This window comes from Phodopus roborovskii, unplaced genomic scaffold (assembly GCF_943737965.1).
Source record: "Phodopus roborovskii unplaced genomic scaffold, PHOROB, whole genome shotgun sequence".
NCBI classification, from domain to species: domain Eukaryota; kingdom Metazoa; phylum Chordata; class Mammalia; order Rodentia; family Cricetidae; genus Phodopus; species Phodopus roborovskii.
The window spans coordinates 5,303,211-5,323,013 of record NW_026126603.1 but is presented as its reverse complement, the minus strand read 5'-3'; the positions used below and the strand labels follow the sequence as shown (position 1 = coordinate 5,323,013).

Below are 19,803 nucleotides of genomic sequence, written 5' to 3'. Positions count from 1 at the left end.
GGAGATGTCATTTTGTATATGTTTCTCATACTGGTTAATGAATAAAGCACTGTTGGCCAATAGGAAAGGAAGATAGGAGGGACTAGGAGACAAGGAGAAAAGAGGAAGGAGGAAGGAGGAGTAAAGATGGAGAGTCTGGAGAAGGCAAAACCGGCAGCCGCCTCTAGCTGGTAAGACCACGTGGAAATACATAGAAATGGGTTAATAATTAAGACAGAGCTAGCCAATAAGAAACTAGAAACTGGCCAACAAAATAATATCAAATACAGAGTCTCTGTGCATTATTTGGGGCTGGCATAGCGGTGGGACCAGACCGGCGGCGGGCGGAAAAACCAGACTCCTTACATATGGCGCCCAACATGGTATAGATATGAATACTTTGTTTTGGAATGGATTTTCATTTATTGATACAGTTTAAGGTCAATTTTGTGATATTTATATTTCTTCTCTTGTTTAGGTATTGTGTTTATATATAGCTCATTTAGAAATGTAATGTATAATGTAGTACAGATTATAGATCTACCTATGATAGTCAAAGCTTAGAGTTAAGTTAGTTAGGTTTTCAAGATACACAGAGATGTATTTGAGATAGATAAGAATTCTTCAAACCTTTCAAAGACCTACAGAATATGGCATTTAAAATGGTTTAGGGTTTTTCTTGACAACGAGGCATAATTGCTCCTGGCAACACCACCTGCATCAGAAAGGAAGATGGACATTAAAGAAACAGGTTATGGAGTTTACTTCCAGTATGGCATGACTAGCCATTTGGACAAGGTACTGCTCTTGTCTGACTGTTTGACTTTAAGCTGTATAAACTGGACATACAGGACCCACAGAAAAGTGACTGCTGATTCAAGATGGACATTACTACAAAATTCCTGCTTTATGGAAGAGTCTGCCAGACATTTTGCAGGACACAGAGAAAAATGACTGACAAACTGCCAATACAAAAAGACAGTTTAAAGTTTCCTACTTTGCAGAAGAGTCTGCCAGACACACTGGCTAAAGAAGGAAGATTACAGAAGAACTTCAAGTGACTGACAAGGCAAGGTGTCTCTGTCATTTCTAGAGTTTATATACTATCCTTCTGTGGTCTTTGATGGAGTTGAAGACAGATAGTTATGGTTATAGTTTTCCTTAATTAGGATTAAAGATAAGTTACATATAAGACTTTATAGACTCATAAAGATAGGATAAATGAAATATTTTCTTAAATTTTATTAAATGTTAATGGACTAAATATTGTTAACTGTGATTCTTATCTGATAACTGTTATGTGATATATTTTATTATGTTAAGGTTAAAACCCTTCTCTTTATTTTAGACAGAAAAGAGGAGATGACGGGAGATGGCATTCTGTGTATGTTTCTCATACTGGTTAATGAATAAAGCACTGTTGGCCAATAGGAAAGGAAGATAGGAGGGACTAGGAGACAAGGAGGAAAGAGGAAGGAGGAAGGAGGAGTAAAGATGGAGAGTCTGGAGAAGGCAGAACCGGCAGCCACCTCTTGCTGGTAAGACCACGTGGAAATACATAGAAATGGGTTAATAATTAAGACAGAGCTAGCCAATAAGAAACTAGTAACTGGCCAACAAAATAATATCAAATACAGAGTCTCTGTGCATTATTTGGGGCTGGTGTGGCGGCAGGACCAGACCAGCGATGGGCGGAAAAACCAGACTCCTTACAATGGAACTTTGTGCAACATTTATGAGGAACCAAAGGTAGGAGCAGGAAGCCACTAAATCAATGCTACAAGAGATGATGACAACTTTGGACCAAGGTAAAAGTGATGTAATTGGTTAAAAGTGGTAATAGGATTCTGGGTATATTTTAAAGGCAGTTAGAATATGTAGGACAGTGGTTGAGACAATAAGGAGAGATAAGGGTTGCTTCAAAGGCTAGGCCTAAAAGAGGGGAAATTATTTGAGACAGCTACTTATCAAGAGGGAGAGGACCAGGTTTTGGAGTAAAAATCAGGAGATTGTGGATAAGGTAAGTTTAATATTTCTGAGTATAGATAGGCTACTCACTTCTTGAGTTAGTTAGTACCCATGTCTTTGTAATATATTTTAGTTTTCTAGTGCTGCAATAAATATTTTTATGGGAAAAAAAAAAAAAAAAGCAAAACAAAACACCCCCATCTTGGCCCCCAAAAAGAAAAGAAAAGCAAAAGAGAAAGATAAGAGTTTAGATAACTGAATAAATGTGTGGTGGTTTGAATAAGAATGGTCCCTAAAGTCTCATATATTTGAATGCTTAGTCACCAGGGAATGGAACTGTTTGAGAAGGATTAGGAGGATTAAGAGGCATGGCCTGGTTGGAGAAAGTGTTATTGGGGGAGGGCTCTGAGGTTTCAAAATGCATGCCAAACTCAGTCTCTCTTTCTCACTCTCTCTCTCTGCTTGCAGATCAGGATATAAAGCTCAGAGCCATGCCTGTCTATTTCCTGACATGATGACCATGCATGAACCCTCTGAAACAGTAAGCAAGCCCCAAGTAAGTGCTTTCATTTATGAGTTTTTCCTAGTCATGGTGTCTCGTTATAGCAACAGAACAGTAACTATGATAAAGTGGATATGGAACTCAAGGGCAAACAATGAAATAAAATATAAACCTGTCAGTCATAAAGTTGTACAACTTTTAAAGCCATAGAGCATCTATGGTTATGGCACGGTACAGAACACTTGCTGCAGTAAGTATGGATTGAGAAGAAAGTGAATCAAAGAAAAGTTAGAATGAGACTGATAACCCAGTGAAAGAAAAGATACAAGAGAGCACAAGGTCCTAAGAGTGTTTTATGTGATTTGGCTCAGGGGAGGAGCTTAGAGTGTGGAGAAACCAAAACCCCAAACAAAAACTGGTGATCAACTGTGTCCTGGGTTTATCAACACAGGAAGCAGAGTCTCAAAGGCAGATATATAGAGGAAAGTAACAGAAGTTTGACAATTTGGACTGAAGAGCTCATAGGAGCCAACCATGATGCTAAATAACTATAACTTTTCTATTTGTGTGGCAATGGCAGGAGGATTGTGACATGGAGGTCAGTGTGACCTCTGTAGTAAGAGGTCTGGAAAAAGCAGAATATAAAAACAAACATCATCCATCAACAACGACAAAGAAACAACAGAGCTGAAAAACAGAACAGAGCTAATAGGTGGATTGTGTTTTCACATTAAGGTTTGAAAATAGCAAACAAATGTCAATTGACTATCCCTACACTGCGCTGGCTCTTGCCCCTAAGACCTATTTAAAACAAACCCCAATCCAGGAAAACACTCAGAAGTCTATGCATTCCAATGGGCTGATCCACTTTGACTCACCAGTTCTATTTTCAGCAAGGTAACATCTATCAAAATAGTAAACTTCTGAACAGCTGCCAGTCCTTTCAGGAGAGCAATTACCCATGTATCCACATGCTGAGCCAATGGCCAAGACAGCCAGTCAATCATTCTGAAAAGTGAAGGAAGATGCATCAATCAGGAGCAGCAAGAGTTACGGTAGTAACCATTCACTTTGTGACTCAAAGTGAAACTGTGGCTGTCTTCAAGCGCTTTCCAGTCTTTAACCTCACAGTTTCGGTATTTGATGTATTCCTGTAAGACTTCATGATAAATGATCATTTCTCATAACTGCCAAATTTCAAATGGATGCTATATAGGGATATCAAGAACTCTTCCATAGTAACTGTTATAAAAGTACTTTAAAATCAGACATCTGAACTAAAATGTATGAACATCAACCAAGATTTTGCTTCTTGCTAAGTAGTGTAATGTGAATCATACCATTAAAGAGGCTACATTCTGAATCCTGGAGCAAGAGTCTGCCTCTTTCAAAATCCTACTCACAATGACAACAAGAAGGAAACTTCCAATCATAAAAATATTCTAATAACCCGATTTTCCATTATTGTATAATTTCTTTCTTACACATCAAGCCAATGGTAAAAAGACAAAGTAATTTGGGTTTTGATGGAACCTTTTTTTTTCTTTAGTATTTTTTTCTTTTTTACATATCCATTCCAGTTCCCTCTCCCTCCCATCTTCCCATGCCCCCCACAAACCACCCCCATCCCATCCCCTATCCACTCTCCAGGGAGGGTGAGGCCTTCCACAAGGGATCATCAAAGTCTGTTAAATCATTTGGGGTAGGGCCTAGGTCTTTCCCCTGTGTCTCTAGGCTAAGGGAGTATCCCTCCATGGGGAATGGTCTCCCAAAGTCCGTTCCTGAACTAGGGATACATCCTGGGATGGAACCTCTATATAACATCAGATATATAGCACACTGAAGACTAGTACAAGTCTTTGCAAAGCTGCCAGGCTACATGCTTATGTAATCCGATGGAGTAATCTATTTGGATCAATTAGATACTAATAAAGAGTAAAGAAAAAAAAATCTTCAGGTTTCTGAAGTCAGAGTTACTGGTTTAAAAATCTCAACTAACAATTTATTAGTTCGGAGAATCTAGGTACCTTATTTTCTCTTTCCGAATTCTTTATTTCTAGGTTATAAACATACTTATTTACATGTTCTGAAGATTAAATGAATAACACTAGAAACACTCATTATGAATGTAACCCTCTACCAAAAATATTAATTCAGGGAGCAATTAGCATCTTTTTAAAACATTTATTACTATTGTGTGAGTGTGTATATGTGTGCATGGATGTGAATATGCATGTCTTGACACAAACAAGGAGGCCAAAATGTGGGTTCTGAGGAATGAACTCAGATACATTTATTGCACTGAGCCACCCTGTCAGTTCAGCAATAAACATCTTGATTGCATAAAATGCAAATGACATAAACTGAGACCGAAAGAACACTACCATGTTAAAAGTACTGGCATCGGCATTATATAACTATTCACCCTAAGCCTTTTTATTTTGGCTTTTAAGACAGGGTCTCACTCTGTTGCCCAGACTGGCCTTAGGCTTGTGGAAATCCTCGTGTCTCAGGCTCCCAAGTGTTGGGCTTACAGCAGTATACGCTAAGCTTTTTTTGTTTTTAAGGTTTAAATGATCCCAAAAGTATGAAGTGGGGATTCCAAGTACAAAGCATACCAACTGTCAGTTATCTGGGTGCCCTTCATTTCCCCCACAGATTTTATGTCTTTTCTTCTTTTTCTGGCTTCTTACAATAATAATGGTTAGAAGTCATTGAAGTAGTTGCTATTAGCTACTCTTTATCATCCAATTATTGCAGGGCTGCTTTTCAGAAAAATCTGTAGCCAATATACAGAGAATAAGAAAGACATGTGCATTTATGTGGAGTATATTCAAGCTGGGGTCAGTCACATGGCTGAGCTGGTAGAGTGCTTGTTAGTCAATCATGGACAAAGCCTTGGGTTTGATTACCAGCACTTCATAAATCAGATATGGTGGCTCAAGTTATCTTCAGTTACTATCAAGTTTGGGGAGGGGTAGGATGCAGACTGTTACATGTGAGATCCTGTCTCAAAAAGTAAAAACAAGCTGGGTGTGCTACTACATGCCTTTAATTCTAGCACTTGGAAGGCAGAGGCAGGCAGATAGATCACTATAAGTCAGAGGTCAGAAAAGGATATATCCTCAACACTGTAGTAGTGACAATGTAAGATACTGCAGAGGAATTTTAGCACCAAGGTAGTTCTATATAAAGCTATCCACAGCTATCTAAAATGGGAAGCTATGAGCAGGGCATGGTGGCTCACCTGTAATCTCAGTACTCAAGAGCCCAAGGCAAGAAGACAAATAAATTTGAGGATAGCCTGGACCACAGACTGAGTTCTATGCCAGTTGGGCTAGACTAGAGCTTCAACCTTTTCTTCTCTTCTCCCCAAATAAAACTTATTTTTGTTTAAGTGGAAAACGCACATGGCTCTGTGGATTCATTGCCCGTGGATAGTGGCATTGCCACCTCAGACTGCAAGGCCAGAACCTTCATCTCAGTGTAAGGAGAGGACTGACTGGAAGAAGAGGGGAGCAATGTCCACTTGACAATGGCTCTTTATTATTGTTAATCACTTATTTAATCGGCCTTCTCCTTGAGTTCTCTTGCAGCTTCTCATCTTACAATCATCTCTACTTGCTATAGACTGAGTGTCAGCATCTTTCCCAGACCCCTGCTGAAATCTAACCCTGAGCTGAGAAGTGAGGTTTCTGGGAGGCACTAAGCCACAACAAAGGCCTTTATGACTGGATGAGTACTCTGAGTACTCTAGATGCTAAAGGTGAGTGCCCCTGCACCTTCCACTACCACACAAGAACACGTGGAAAGGGTCACAGTCTTGATCTCAGAATTTTTACCCATTAGGACTGTAAAAGGTGTACTTCTATTGTTTATAAATTACCCAGACTAAGGTATTGTTTTTTGTTTTTTTTTTTTTAAAATAGCAGCCTGAACAGGTTAAGACAGAAGTCATCCATGAGATATGCATTTGAGTGTGTTTTCTAGCTAGTAAAGTATTAGGTACTAAGGAATGCTATTGACAGGTTTGCTTTCTGTCCTCATATTAGAAGGAAAAATCAGGAAACCTGCCAACAAACACCAAGCAGTGTTATTGATGTCTGCTTCTCTATGCTCTGGAATATAAAATGCATTTTTGGGTTGTATTTTAATTTTAACTGGGGCAGTCCTTTGTGTTTCAGTCTTTTCTCCTCCAGTTGTTTCCCAACTAATACTTTGGATTTCTAGTGTTTGTAGTAAGGGCTACAAAGAAACACACACAGCTTTAAAACCACAACATTAAAACAGACACTATTATGGAAAGCAACAAAACAGAGTTAATCAGAAATTATGGAATAGAAACCAACTTTCACTTCTACAAAGCAGCTTGAGGACTCCATCTATCTTTCAGTCTTGTTTTATCGATAGGAATTTTTACACAGACAATTTTACTTCAGGCTTCTTTGAAAATTCTGTAAGACCAGATTCAAGTTTCTCTGTATCAACAGACACCTGAAGACCATCTTTCTTCCTCAGAAGCTGCTTATGCCCTCAGTCCTCACCAGTTCACTGATCGCCGGCCTGTATCATACTTGAATGCTATCTATGTTCTTGGAATAGGTTTACATCTGGACCAACTGGAAGACGAATGTAGCAAAACAGGTTTGATTTCTACTAGTAGAGACAGAATTCAAAGGACTTAGTGGTATTAGTCAAAGTGAGTAAGAAAAAGAATGGAGTTACACTTGCGTCTGGATTTGTGATCTGACAAATCAGAAGCACAAGTTACAGATGAACTCGCTCCATTAATTAAACAGCACCAAGAAGAAGCTGGAGTGTGTGCATTACAGAGAGTTCATGTAACTAAGAACGGAGACACAGAAGCCACTGCAATCCTCACCCCCTGTTTAAACAGGCCAATTACATAAGATAGAAAAACTCAAGAAACAAAATCAAGCAGCTAAGAAACAAGAAAGTTAAAGCTCAATTAGAAAACAAAACTGTTACGGAAACAGAAACTCAACAACTGGGATAGGCACTATGGATCGGCACCTTCATAGAGACAAGTGAGCAGGTTTTAAGAAAAGGCATGCACTCCCTCACTTAAGACAACGCTGGAAACCTTTTGTAAATGAAAAATGCCATAAAGAGTAAAGTCTTAAATACAACCTACCAAATACCCTGATTTAGAAACACAGTCCGATGTAGAATACTGGGTGCTTCCCCAGCTTGTGGCTGACTGGGGTGCTGTGGCTCACTGTGTCTACCTAGCATTTCAAGAAAGTATCATACTTTATATTCCAGGAAAAGCAGAATTCAAAACGCAAAGCATGGCTTCTACTGAATGCTTGTTTTGGCACCATCAGAAAGTTGAGAAATTATAAACTGTCTGCTGGTGTGTTCCTCTAAAACCCAAGGCCTTGCTTTCTCTTTTACTTTAGTACATGGTCACCTCAATGAACCTTTCTTCAGCCAACTACTTGAAAACTGCAAACCACTTATTTATAGCCCACCCCTCTTTTTGTCTACCTTTCCCAACAAATACTCATTACCATTTAACATATTATTTACTCTATATTCTAAAATGAAATTTAAATCCAAAACAAAATCAGCTTAATTATACAGCAGCAAAGCAAAAACGTAAGGCCTGTTTAACTAGGGCACCCACTACTACACATTTTCACATTTTAAAATCAGGGTGAATGCTGGATCAGTGAAATACCACTACATTACTGTTGGTCTCTCTGGACTATAAAGGAAGCTCATGAAAGTATATATTTTTATTACTTTGCTCAGGGTATTTTGAGGGTGGCTTGACCCTCTTGTTAACTGCTCAAGTCACTTTGAATGAGTGACTGAATACAAGCATAAAAGTGCTGTAAAGGGCAAATCAGCTTATAGCTAGACATGGAAGACTGCTGCAGATCATTAGGATAAAAAGAGAAGCATGTTATCAGAAAAACCTGACAATTTGTCTGGCAACAGCTCCCACCAGCAACAGTAAATGCCCAACAACAATGTGCTGTTACTTTCAAAATGTTAGAAGAAAACAGCTATCAAACCAGAATTTTTTATCTGGCCAAATCCATCTAGTTATGAATAAGGGAGAGAAAAACAAATTCCAAAGAAGCAAAGGTAGGGACTGGAGAGATGATTGAGTGGTTAAGAGCACTTGTTGCTCTTGCAGAGGATCCAGGTTCAATTCCCAGCACAACCTATTGGGGGCTCACAACTGACAGTTGCAGGAGCTGACCTCTTTGGACACCAAGCATGCATTTGGTATACATACATACACGAAGGCAAAACACACACATAAAATAACATAAATCCAAAGTCGCAAGGGCAAAGATATAACCTATGGAGAGTTTGGCTACAAGAGAAAATTAAATCCCTATCGAGGTAAGAGGAACAAAACCAAACCCAGAACCATATAATGATGACAACAACCACCTCACATGGAAAGGCTACATGAAATAGTAAGGAATAAAGAATCGGAAAATAATCTAACCAGACAATTTCAGATGAGACAATAAAGGTTAAGTTTTTCTAATTAATTTGGAGAAACTACAAATTTCTTTCATGATATCAGTTTTTGAAACTTCCCTAAGTTTCCTACTATGCACACAAAAAGCCATAATATCACCTCCTCTCAGGTCTGTAATCAATGTCTAGCATAAACAGCAAAGTACCTGCAGAGGGCTTGGGTCATACTCGCATCTTTCACATTAGGGTCGGCCGTCAGACTCCTGATGAGGACTGTGGTCATCTGCAGAGGGATATGCTGCACAAGGCTTGCCAGGGCGACCGAGGGCTCGAAGGAAGCATCTAGTTTTTAGTTAGAAAGACAAACATGGCAAACAGGCTCAAAGTATAGTTCAAGGGAAAGGAAACACACACACACACACACTCACTCACTCTCCTCTTGCAGTAAAGATGTTACAAAAAGTTGTTACAGTATACTTCATAGAAAAGAGGTCAGGAGTGAATAGCGATAATCACTCATTCTATAGACATTATACCGAAGTATAAAAACAATTGTTAAATTTTGTCAATAAGCTACTTCATTGTTAATGTTACATTTTTTTTTTTTTGTGTTTAAAAAAAAAAAAAAAGAGCCAGTCAGATATCATTCTGATGTCCACGTCAGAGGTTCTAGAATAATTAAGAAATGTTATACTCTAAGGGAGGCTTAAAAATCTTGAGTAGAAATATATAAATGTAATATAAATGCTTATATAAGTATAAGGCTTATGTAAATGGTCAGCTTCACTACTACAGTTTAAAGACTTTATAAAGAAATCTAACAACCATGACAAACTCCAAATAAAATTACAGGACGGGGAACGAGATTGTACATTATAGGATATTTAAAACTCGACGCTCATTTCTGGTTCAGATAAAGAGGACAACTCACAAGTTCAGTTTGACTGACAAATTTTAAAGCACCTCCATGGGCAGACAGACAAAATTCTTAAAGTATTTCACCTTTATACTATCCTTTGACTCTTCCCAAGTTTCTGAGGATGCAGTTCTTGATAAAGACAAGCATCTACCTAAGCTGCCATACTTCATACTTGTTCTCATGCTACCTGATTTCTTGTCACATACACTGTTCTGGAGTGACAATGACAATGCTTTAAACCGGGACAATCTTACATTAGGTTGTGCACGACCCATGAATTCTTTTAAAAAACGAGAACAATGAAAAACAGAAAAATAGCTTCAACAAGATAACAGGTTACATACAGTAATGATACTGTGGTAAGCATCATATGAGACCATTAGTCAGTAATGACTAGAAGCTTTTCATAATGGCGGTCAGCCTGTAAGCACTCCAAAACTGGAGCAGAGGCTGTGTAATTAAGTGACTTGTTCAGTGACAAAGGTCTTTGGACTTAGGCGATTCAGAACAAGGCAGTGAAGTGGAACACAATTTTGGATAAGGGTATTTAATTTGCTCTCCATCAGGAATGCCTCTTACCGGAGGATTTACTCAAATAAAATATGCTTGCTGACCTTCCAGTCCCCAAAAGAGAATGTTTCCGGGCAGAAAGTGTAGTGTGTCTGAGACACATATTGAATTTCTAAGGTATATTCTCCTGAAATAATGACCCTTACCTGTGGAAGAGATGCTTGCAAAAACTTCTTGCAGAGAAGGTAGCAGCGTGGAGGGCTCAGCCTTCCAGATATTCTGTAGTAAGTTACTCACTTTTGTTACCTGGGAGACATACTCCCGCAGCTCCTTCTCCTGGGTGGACACACACTGGAAATGACCTATCGTTCGAACCAGCTGTTGGCAGAAGGTAATGGACAGTTTCCCTTTGGGGACGCACTGCACGAAATCTGTCAGAAGGTCGCTGAGTCGGGCACAGAGCTGCGGCTCCGGCCTCTCACAAACCATTCGCAGCACCTCCACCTGCAGCAGGCTGAAGAGGTCCAGCACGGACGGGCAGCTCATGATCAGCTTCAGCCCGTTGTGAATGTAGTCCAGGATGGCCACATCCCTCCTGTCCAGGGAGTGGTAGCCCTGCTGAAGGAGGCTCAACACGAAGGTCTTGTTGAAGAAGGACTCGAACTCCGGCCGGTGGTACCGCGCGTAGGCCTCCAGCACCTGGTGGCCCACCTGTCGCTGGAAAGGGTCCGGGCCCTCCAGGATGAGACGGGTGGTCAGGTCAAACATGGCCTCGCACTGCGCCTCGTCGTGCCAGTGCTCCGCGGATTCCACCACCTTTCGCACAATCATCCGCTTGAGGGGCAGTGGGTGCGAGGAACTCACCAGGCCCTCCAGGATCTTGTCCATCGTCGCCACGCTGCAGGGCCAGGCCCCGGGGATGCGGAGCGGGCGGCGGCAGCCCCAGGGGGCAACAAAGCGCCGCGGCGGGGCTCAGCTTGGAGCCAAGCAGCAGCAGGTCCGGCCACCGCCACCGCCACCGCCGCCTCAGCAGCCACATCTATCGAGCGGGAGTGCCCATCCGAGGCGGGCCGGGAGCGGGAGCGGGAGCCGGAGCTTCGGGGGCGCCTAAGGGCTGCCAGTCCCCGCGGTGCGCCCGAGGCCCGCACACGGCAGGCTCGCTGGGCCCGCGGCCGCTCTCAGCATCCGGGCTGAGTCCGAAGGGGAGCAGCGCCTCCGCGTCCCGGGGCGGCGAGGGCGTCCGGGCTCCCGCGGCGGGGCAGAGGAAAGTCGGCCCGGGCTGAGTCAGGAGGCGCTGTCACAGAGCACCGCGAACAGCCAGCGGGGAGAGCAGCTGGGGCAGCCAGCACCCTTGACCCGGAAGCAGAAATGCCGGCAAGCAGGAAGTGAAGCTCAGAGGTACCCCGGCCAGGTCCGCCCTCGCCCCACCCACATCTTTCCGGTTTATTTTTCTCTCCTACATTCTACCCAGTTTCTTCTAGCCCCGCCCCTTCCCCCGCCTCTCGCCCCATCTAGCTCCTCCCCTCCCCTACAGGCCGCGCCCCCTTCCCTGACGCGCAGGCGCCGCGGCACAGACTGAGTCACTTCCGCGTCACTGGAGAAGGAGTGGCGCGTCACAGGGGACATCCGGAAGAGCTGCTGGGGGAATCCAGAGCGCAGCTTGCTACTCTTCGGTTCTTGTCGCCTTACTGCGATTAGAGGCCCAGAGACCGCAGAGCACGACGGGATGCAGAGCCTGTGTGAGGCCCGGGCGACTGAGCGCGTGTCGCCGGCACACATGCGCTCGCTTCTCACCGAGACGCCTGAATGCATTACAGGGAGCGTCTAGAGTCAGACAGCTCAGAAAACTACGTCCTTGTTTGCTGTTGGCAAGCGCAAACGAGTAAAGTATGGAAGCCAAAGCTTGCAGTTAGCCAGGGCATTTTCCACAGCTCTAGAACAGGATTGGGTGCAGGACTTCCGTATGGTGTGGGTAGGAAAGGGGGTGGCGGTGGCACTTTAAGCTTAAACTGAAGATGGCTCCAGCTGAGACAAGATGGAGGAACCCTGTCAGTCTGGGTCACGATGCTTATGGAAATTCGAGGAAGTGTTGTTTATTTGGAAACGTGTCTGAGAAAGTTTTAGAAACTCGAGAAGTGAGGAAGTGAGAAAAGTTATAAGAATAAACTTTTTGAGAAATATTTTAAAAGACCTTCCCTTGGGGGGGGGGGTCAAGACATACTCCTGTGCCTAAACGACTGGAATTTTTCCATGAAACGATTGCAAAAGGAGAGACGGACTAGAATCATATATACTGAGCGATGACTTGAAACAAGGTGTGGTAATAATATAGTTAGTGAGCTTTTGTATCCTGTGTACAGTGTATAAGCTGCTTCTCAAGCAGGCTGGAGTGTAAAGTTGAGAATGAAAGTATGTGTATGTGCCTGCATAAAAGAGTACTTCGGAAAAAAAAATTTCACTGTGCCATAATGAAAAACAAAAAAGTAAAGTTAAAGAAACCCCTTACTTGAAATGAAGGACTAACCTGGAAACCAATATCTGTTCCTTGGAATTTGCTAACTTCCCCTCACAAGGCCCTGAGATAACAAGAATTCACACTGCCCCTCCTTTCCTGTGAGTCAGCAGGTGGTGAATAGAGAGTCCATAGGAAATAAAGAGATAGCTGCAACTCTGGTTTGCCCAGACAAAATTAATTAGCACACCCTGAGGCCCTAAGGTCTGCTGACCCTAATAGCAGACCATCCGGCCTCAAAGGGTTACGACTCAATGGACAGAGGGTCCCACCCCCTCCCTAAGCTTGTGGGTTTGCCTTTAAAAACACCTGTTTCCCGGGGGAGGGGGCTTCTCTCTAGCTTGCGTGCTGGAGGAGCCGTTAGCGAAAATGTTTCCTGTTCATTAAAGCCTCTTGTGTGTTGCAGCAACTAGACTGGACATTGAGTTCTTGGGGTACCGACCGAAACTGGAAGACTCCTCATTCTGAGGGTCTTACAATAAAGTTTGCATTAAGGATCTTTTACAGCAAGGAAGGATAGATACGGTCATCATACACGTGTCCTTTCAAGTTAAGTCCCAAAAATTCAAAACGATTTTCAGCTCTAGGCCTGGGCATGTGACCAAGTGGTCAAAGTACTGACAAGGCCCTGATTTGACTCCCTTGTACTGAAACAAACACAAATTTTAATCATAGGCTTTTACTTTGGAAAGTGTTGCTTAATTGTAGCTTCTTTCAACCTTGTTCAATATAGCTGTGAAATCAGAGTTGTTGGTTACTTTTATATATCTTTATAGTGTCCAATAGACAAAAAAGGTAACTTGTTTCCATTTGTTCAAATGTTTCTTTTTTCTTTGTAGCAAACAAGATCACATCAATATATTTAACACATCCATATTCATAATATTAAAAATAACAGTTGAGAGGTGGTAAGAGCTGGGTGAAGGGGAACTGGAGATTTGGTTTGTAGGAAGAGATGGGAAAAAAGTGATTGGATGTACACACAGGAATGGCTTTCAAACTCCCCTTTTTCAGGTAGGAAGAAGATAAAGCTACAGAGGTTGTCTATCCTGCTACATTTGAAAACAAACACACCAAACAAAAACAAACACAGCAAAGACAGTAATTGTACATTTGTTGCCTTTGTCCAGGCTGCCCTCAGAAAGGCTTAGTTGAATATTATCTTGACTTACTGATTCCTCCTTCCTCCCACCTACTATTGGGCTTACCTGCCTTTTCCACTATGTACTTTTTCATGAAGAATTTAAGCATAAAGTAATTCCACTTCTAGGCATATACCTCAAAGAATTAAAAGCAATGACTAACTATATATTAATGTTTCTGGTATCATTATTTAAAACGGCCTAAGGTGAAAACCATGAACAAAATGGGTGGTTAAGTAAAATGTGACACAAAAATTCAGCCTTAAAAGAATGAAATTTCAATACTTGGATGAACAGTGAACCCACTAGCCTAAATAAAAAAGCTACCCACAAAACAATAAGTCCTGTATGATTCCATGTATGTGCAGTAACTAAAATAGTCAAGTTAATAGACAAACAAATAGAGGTTTCTAGGGTAGGGAAGGGAGAAGGGTATTTAGAGGGTATACAGCTCTGCTTAGAAAGACGAACAGTTCTGGAAATGAAGAGTAGTGTTGATTGTATGATAATGTGAAAATATTTTGCCATTGAACTTGACACGTTAAAGGTAAATTTTATGGCTGGAGATCAGTTGGCAGAGGGCTTGCTTGCCTAGCATTCTTTAAGGCCTGGGCCTCAGCATTGGGTAAACTGAGTATGGTAGTGCATGCATGTAATACCAACACTCAGGAAGCAGATACAGGAGCATCAGGAGCTTGCTATTACCTCCTTTTATGTGTCAGTTCAGGCCATATGAATTGCTGTAGACTATATAAAGCAATACACCTAAAATGATCAAAATACATGAAACATGTTTAATTGAAAAGGGCAGACAGATGGCAAATAAGTATAGGAAAAGATACTCAGTATCAGTAGCCACAAAAGCAATACAAATTAAAATCACGAGGTACCACAACACATATTAGAACAGTAAACTTTAAAACTGATGACAATTCTGGCAAGGATGCAGAGAAAATAGGTATATATTATTGGTGTTAAGGTTTGCCTTAACTTGTAATCTTTTTGCCTCCGGCTCTGAAGTACTAGGATTACAGGCATGCTTCCCCACATCCGTCTTATTTGGCAGATTCTTAAATTAAACATGTTGGCTGGAGTGATGGCTCAGCAGTTAAGAGGGCATACTGCCAGTGTTTTGATTGAGGTTCCCACATTGGTTCACTCACAGAAGCCTGTAATTCTAGAAGCCTGTAAGCTCTAGAAAGATCCAATGCCTGTGTTGTCAGTGTACACATGCACTGAAGTTCAAAGCTCACTTCCATTCCCACACATATATCTATAGCCTTAAAAAAATCTTTCAAAATTAAATGTAATTAACACATGATCATATAGTTGAACTCCAAGATATTTATTTCAGAGAAATGAGAACTTATATTCAAATAAAAATAAGCATACACAGATGTTTACAGTAGTTTTATGTATGATAGTCAACAATAATGGTAATCAACAAAATGGTTAAACTGGATAAACTTGTCCATTCAAAGCATAAAATTCCAAGAAAAAGCAATGGACTACTGATAGGCACGCCTATTTGACTGATCTCAGGGGCATTATTCCAAGCTAAAGAGGCAATCTCTAAGGCCATACACTTAGTCCTTTATACAGTATTGTCCAAAAGACTATTTTTACAGATGAAAACTGGTGATTGTTAGGGTTGAGGATGGTAGAAGATGGTGAGTATGAATAAAGGAGTAGCACACTGTTGACTCTTGGTGAACTGGTTCTGCACCTTGAAGAAATGACATGTGACCATACATGTATACATCATACCGACATCAATTTCCTGACTTTTATATCGCACTATATTTAGGTAAGATGTAAAGCACTGGGAGAAATGAAATAAAGGGTTCAAAGGATCTCTGTAAATTTTTGTATCGATTTCAAAATAAAGTGAGACAAATGACTGCCCATTCTCATATCCAGCCTTAGTTTGTAAATGGTCAGAGCTTACGATTACATGATTCTGCTGTAACACATATTATTCTCCCCACCAAATAAGCAAACAACCACAGACTATAATATTTAGAAACACCGATGCTGGAGCTCTCCAAATTGTACTCCAGTGTAAACATGAGTATGCATAGATGATAGGCTTAATTGAATTTTTGCCCTTGTCTAGTTATATGTAACTGAAGACCAATGTATGAATAAGTCATGATGGCCAGGAATAAAAGTTCTTATTTCTACTCACCATTAAGCTAAAAAAGGAGCTAAGAGTCCTGTGTAACAAAGATTCCAGCATGTCTGGGCCCTACCCATGTGAAATACAGAATTGCTGAAGAACAATGTAGACAGATACTGTCTTTGGTTGCTTGGGATGTTTTGACAATGTACTACACACTGGGAGGCATAAACAACTGAAATGCATTCTTTCACAACTCTGGGTGCTAGCAATTTAAAAATCAGGTTGCTAGCAGACCTCTTTCTGGTTGTTACCTTGCTGCATCTTCCTATGAACATTCTTTGTGTGCAAAGAGAAAGAACTTCTACTCTGTCACCCCACCCCAGAAGAAGGTCTGTGTGGGGAGAGGATATATATATATATATATATATATATATATATATATATATATATATATTAGAAACAATCTTATTTACATATCAATCCCAGTTCCCTCTCCCTCCCATCCTCCCATGCCTCCTATCAATTCCCCCCATCACATCCCCCATTTGATGGGAGATACCATTATGTATATATGTTTCTCATACTGGTTAATGAATAAAGCACTGTTGGCCAATAGGAAAGGAAGATAGGAGGGACTAGGAGACAAGGAGGAAAGAGGAAGTAGTAAGGAGGAGTCAAGATGGAGAGACTGGGGAGACCAGATGCCTGCCCCACTCCCCGGTAAGGAGGCCATGTGGAAATACATAGATCAACAGAAATGGGTTAATAATTAAGACAGAGCTAGCCGATAAGAAACTAGTAACAGGCCAACAGAATTATATCAAATACAGAGTCTCTGTGTGTTAATTGGGGCTGGTGCGGTGGCGGGACCAGACCAGGCAGCGGGCACAAAAACCATAGTCTTTACATATGGCACCCACGTGGCTAATAAGAACTTTCACTTAAAATTTAACAAAAGCTTAAAAAAGGGTTTTACAAACAAAAGAACAGAAACAAGCAAGGCTTTTTACTAACAGCATTTTTCTTGGTTAGACTCTGTTTTGCGAGAGACAAGCAGATAATTGCGCGGCTCCTTTAAGGGAGGATTCCTGACTCAGCATAAGTGGCAAAAAAAAAAAACCATATGGCTTTAAAAAAGCACTGCTAACAATTTATTGGTGTGTATGAGAGATGGCAATGGCAGTGACCACATCTTCAAGCCGGCAACCTGCTGCTAGCTGCCCGTAGACCAGGGCAGTGACCACAGCTTTCATTGCTGGCGGTAAAAGTACCCGCTGCCATCTTTGGTAAACCACAGCTAACACAGCTATGACTTTCATTTTAGCAATGTTGTTGTTTACCTGATAAAAGACTCGTGGCCAGAAAAAGATAAGGATTTACAGTAAAGACAGATTCACATTAAGAAAAAGCGCTAAAAGTTTACAGTGTGTTTTAAAATCTACATAGGCTTGGGAGAGAAAAAGAATAAAATGGTTTTAAAAACACAGAAAGGAGCTGGGTGTGGTGGCACACGCCTTTAATCCCAGCACTTGAGGGACAGAGACAAGCAGATCTCTGTGATTACAAGTAAACCTGGTATGCAGAGTGAATTCCAGGACAGATAAGAGTTACACAGAGAAACCCTGTCTCAAAAAAAAAAAAAAAAAAAAAAAAAAAAAAATAGAAAGTAAAAAAAAAAAAAAAAAAGAGTAATAAAAAAAGCCATGTAAAGATGGAAAGCACAGAAAAACTGTGCATGCTATATGCTATTCTGTTGTCTTTAAATTGTTTGACTGCTGAGGAAATAACAACAACTCATAAAAGAAATACTGCTGAATTAATTCAATTTATATATTTTAAAAATGCTTTGACTCCAAAATTTAAGTCTAAGGACAAGTTACTGGGAAAAAGGATTTCTATTTTTGTTTCCACAGAAAATAAAAAGCTGTGGATTCCTTCCAGACTAATGTGTTTTGAGCAAGCCAGACCCCCTGAAACAGCGTTCCTGGTGATCCAACATTCAAAACAGCTTGAACAAGGCAGCCTTGCAGACTACAGCCAGGATATCTGTGTCTTCTTAGGATCCCCATGACAGCACCCTTTACCAGCAGGAAGTAGTTTGGAAAGAACGACGCCCAAATTCCCAAATATTATTTATAAATGTTTGTTTTCATTTAAATGGGGTTGGTTATAAATTGTTAATGATCACAACTAATATCTTTTTAAAGGTAAAAAGGGGATTATGGTATAGATATGAATACTTTGTTTTGGAATGGATATTCATTTATTGATACAAATTTAAGTTCAATTTTGTCATATGTATATTTCTCCTCTTGTTTAGGTATTGTGTTTGAATAGCTCATTTAGAAATGTAATGTATAATGTAGTACAGATTATAGATAATTACCTATGATAGTCAAAACTTAGAGTTAAGTTAGTTAGGTTTTTCAAGATACACAGAGATGTATTTGAGATAGATAGGCATTCTTCAAACCTTTCAAAGACCTACAGAATATGGCATTTAAAATGGCTTAGGGTTTTCCTTGACAGTGAGACATAATTGCTCCTGGCAATACCACCTGCACCAGAAAGGAAAATGGAAGATGGACATAGAAGAAACGTGTTATGAAGTTTGCTTTCAATATAGCAAGACTAGCCATTTGGACAAGATACTGCTCTCATCTGGACTGTTTGACTTTGTGCTGTATAAACTGGACATGCAGGACCCACAGGAAAGTGACTCCTAATAAAAGATGGACATTGATACAGAGTTCCTGCTTCATGGAAGTGTCTGCCAGACTATATGCAAGGCACAGGGAAAAGTGACTGACAAACTGTCAACACAAGAAGACATTTTAAAGTTTCCTGCTTTGCTGAAGAGTCTGCCAGACACACTGTGGCCTATGGGCTGAAGATGGAAGATTACAGAAGAACTTCAGGTGACTGACAAGGTGAGATGTCTCTGTCATTTTTAGAGTTTATATACTATCCTTCTTTGGCCTTTGAAGGAGTTGAAGACAGATAGTTATGGTTATAGTTTTCCTTAGTTAGAATTAAAGATAAGTTACATATAGGACTTTAGACTCACAGAGATAGAATAGTTGGAATATTTTCTTAAATCTTACTAAATGTTAATGGATTAAATATTGTTAACTGTGACTCTTATTGGATAACTGTTGTGTTATATATTTTGCTATGATAAGGTTAAAACCCTTCTTTTTATTTAGACAGAAGAGAGGAGATTATGGGAGATGCCATTATGTATATATGTTTCTCATACTGGTTAATGAATAAAGCACTGTTGGCCAATAGGAAAGGAAGATAGGAGGGACTAGGAGACAAGGAGGAAAGAGGAAGTAGTAAGGAGGAGTCAAGATGGAGAGACTGGGGAGACCAAATGCCTGCCCCACTCCCCGGTAAGGAGGCCATGTGGAAATACATAGATCAACAGAAATGGGTTAATAATTAAGACAGAGCTAGCCGATAAGAAACTAGTAACAGGCCAACAGAATTATATCAAATACAGAGTCTCTGTGTGTTAATTGGGGCTGGCGCATCGGTGGAACCAGACCAGGCGGCGGGTACAAAAACCATACTCTTTACTCCCATTCACTCCCAGGGAGGGTGAGGCCTTCCATGAGGGATCATCAAAGGCTGTCAAGTCATTTGGGGCAGGGCATAGGCCCTCCCCTGTGTGTCTAGGCT

General features: G+C 40.8%; 1 protein-coding gene across 1 annotated transcript in view; it reads right to left on the bottom strand.

The window, feature by feature from the left end:
- Positions 1–11,420, bottom strand: part of Usp38 (ubiquitin specific peptidase 38) — a 32,096-nt gene extending 20,676 nt beyond the window's left edge. Inside the window, exons 1-3 of the mRNA XM_051205782.1 lie at positions 10,550–11,420; positions 9,121–9,256; positions 3,328–3,457 (exon numbers count right to left, since the gene is read on the bottom strand). Coding sequence (XP_051061739.1) covers positions 3,328–3,457; positions 9,121–9,256; positions 10,550–11,231 — 948 coding nt within the window. The 5' untranslated portion in view covers positions 11,232–11,420. The remainder of the gene's footprint in view (positions 1–3,327; positions 3,458–9,120; positions 9,257–10,549) is intronic.
- Between the last annotated feature and the right edge of the window lie 8,383 nt (positions 11,421–19,803).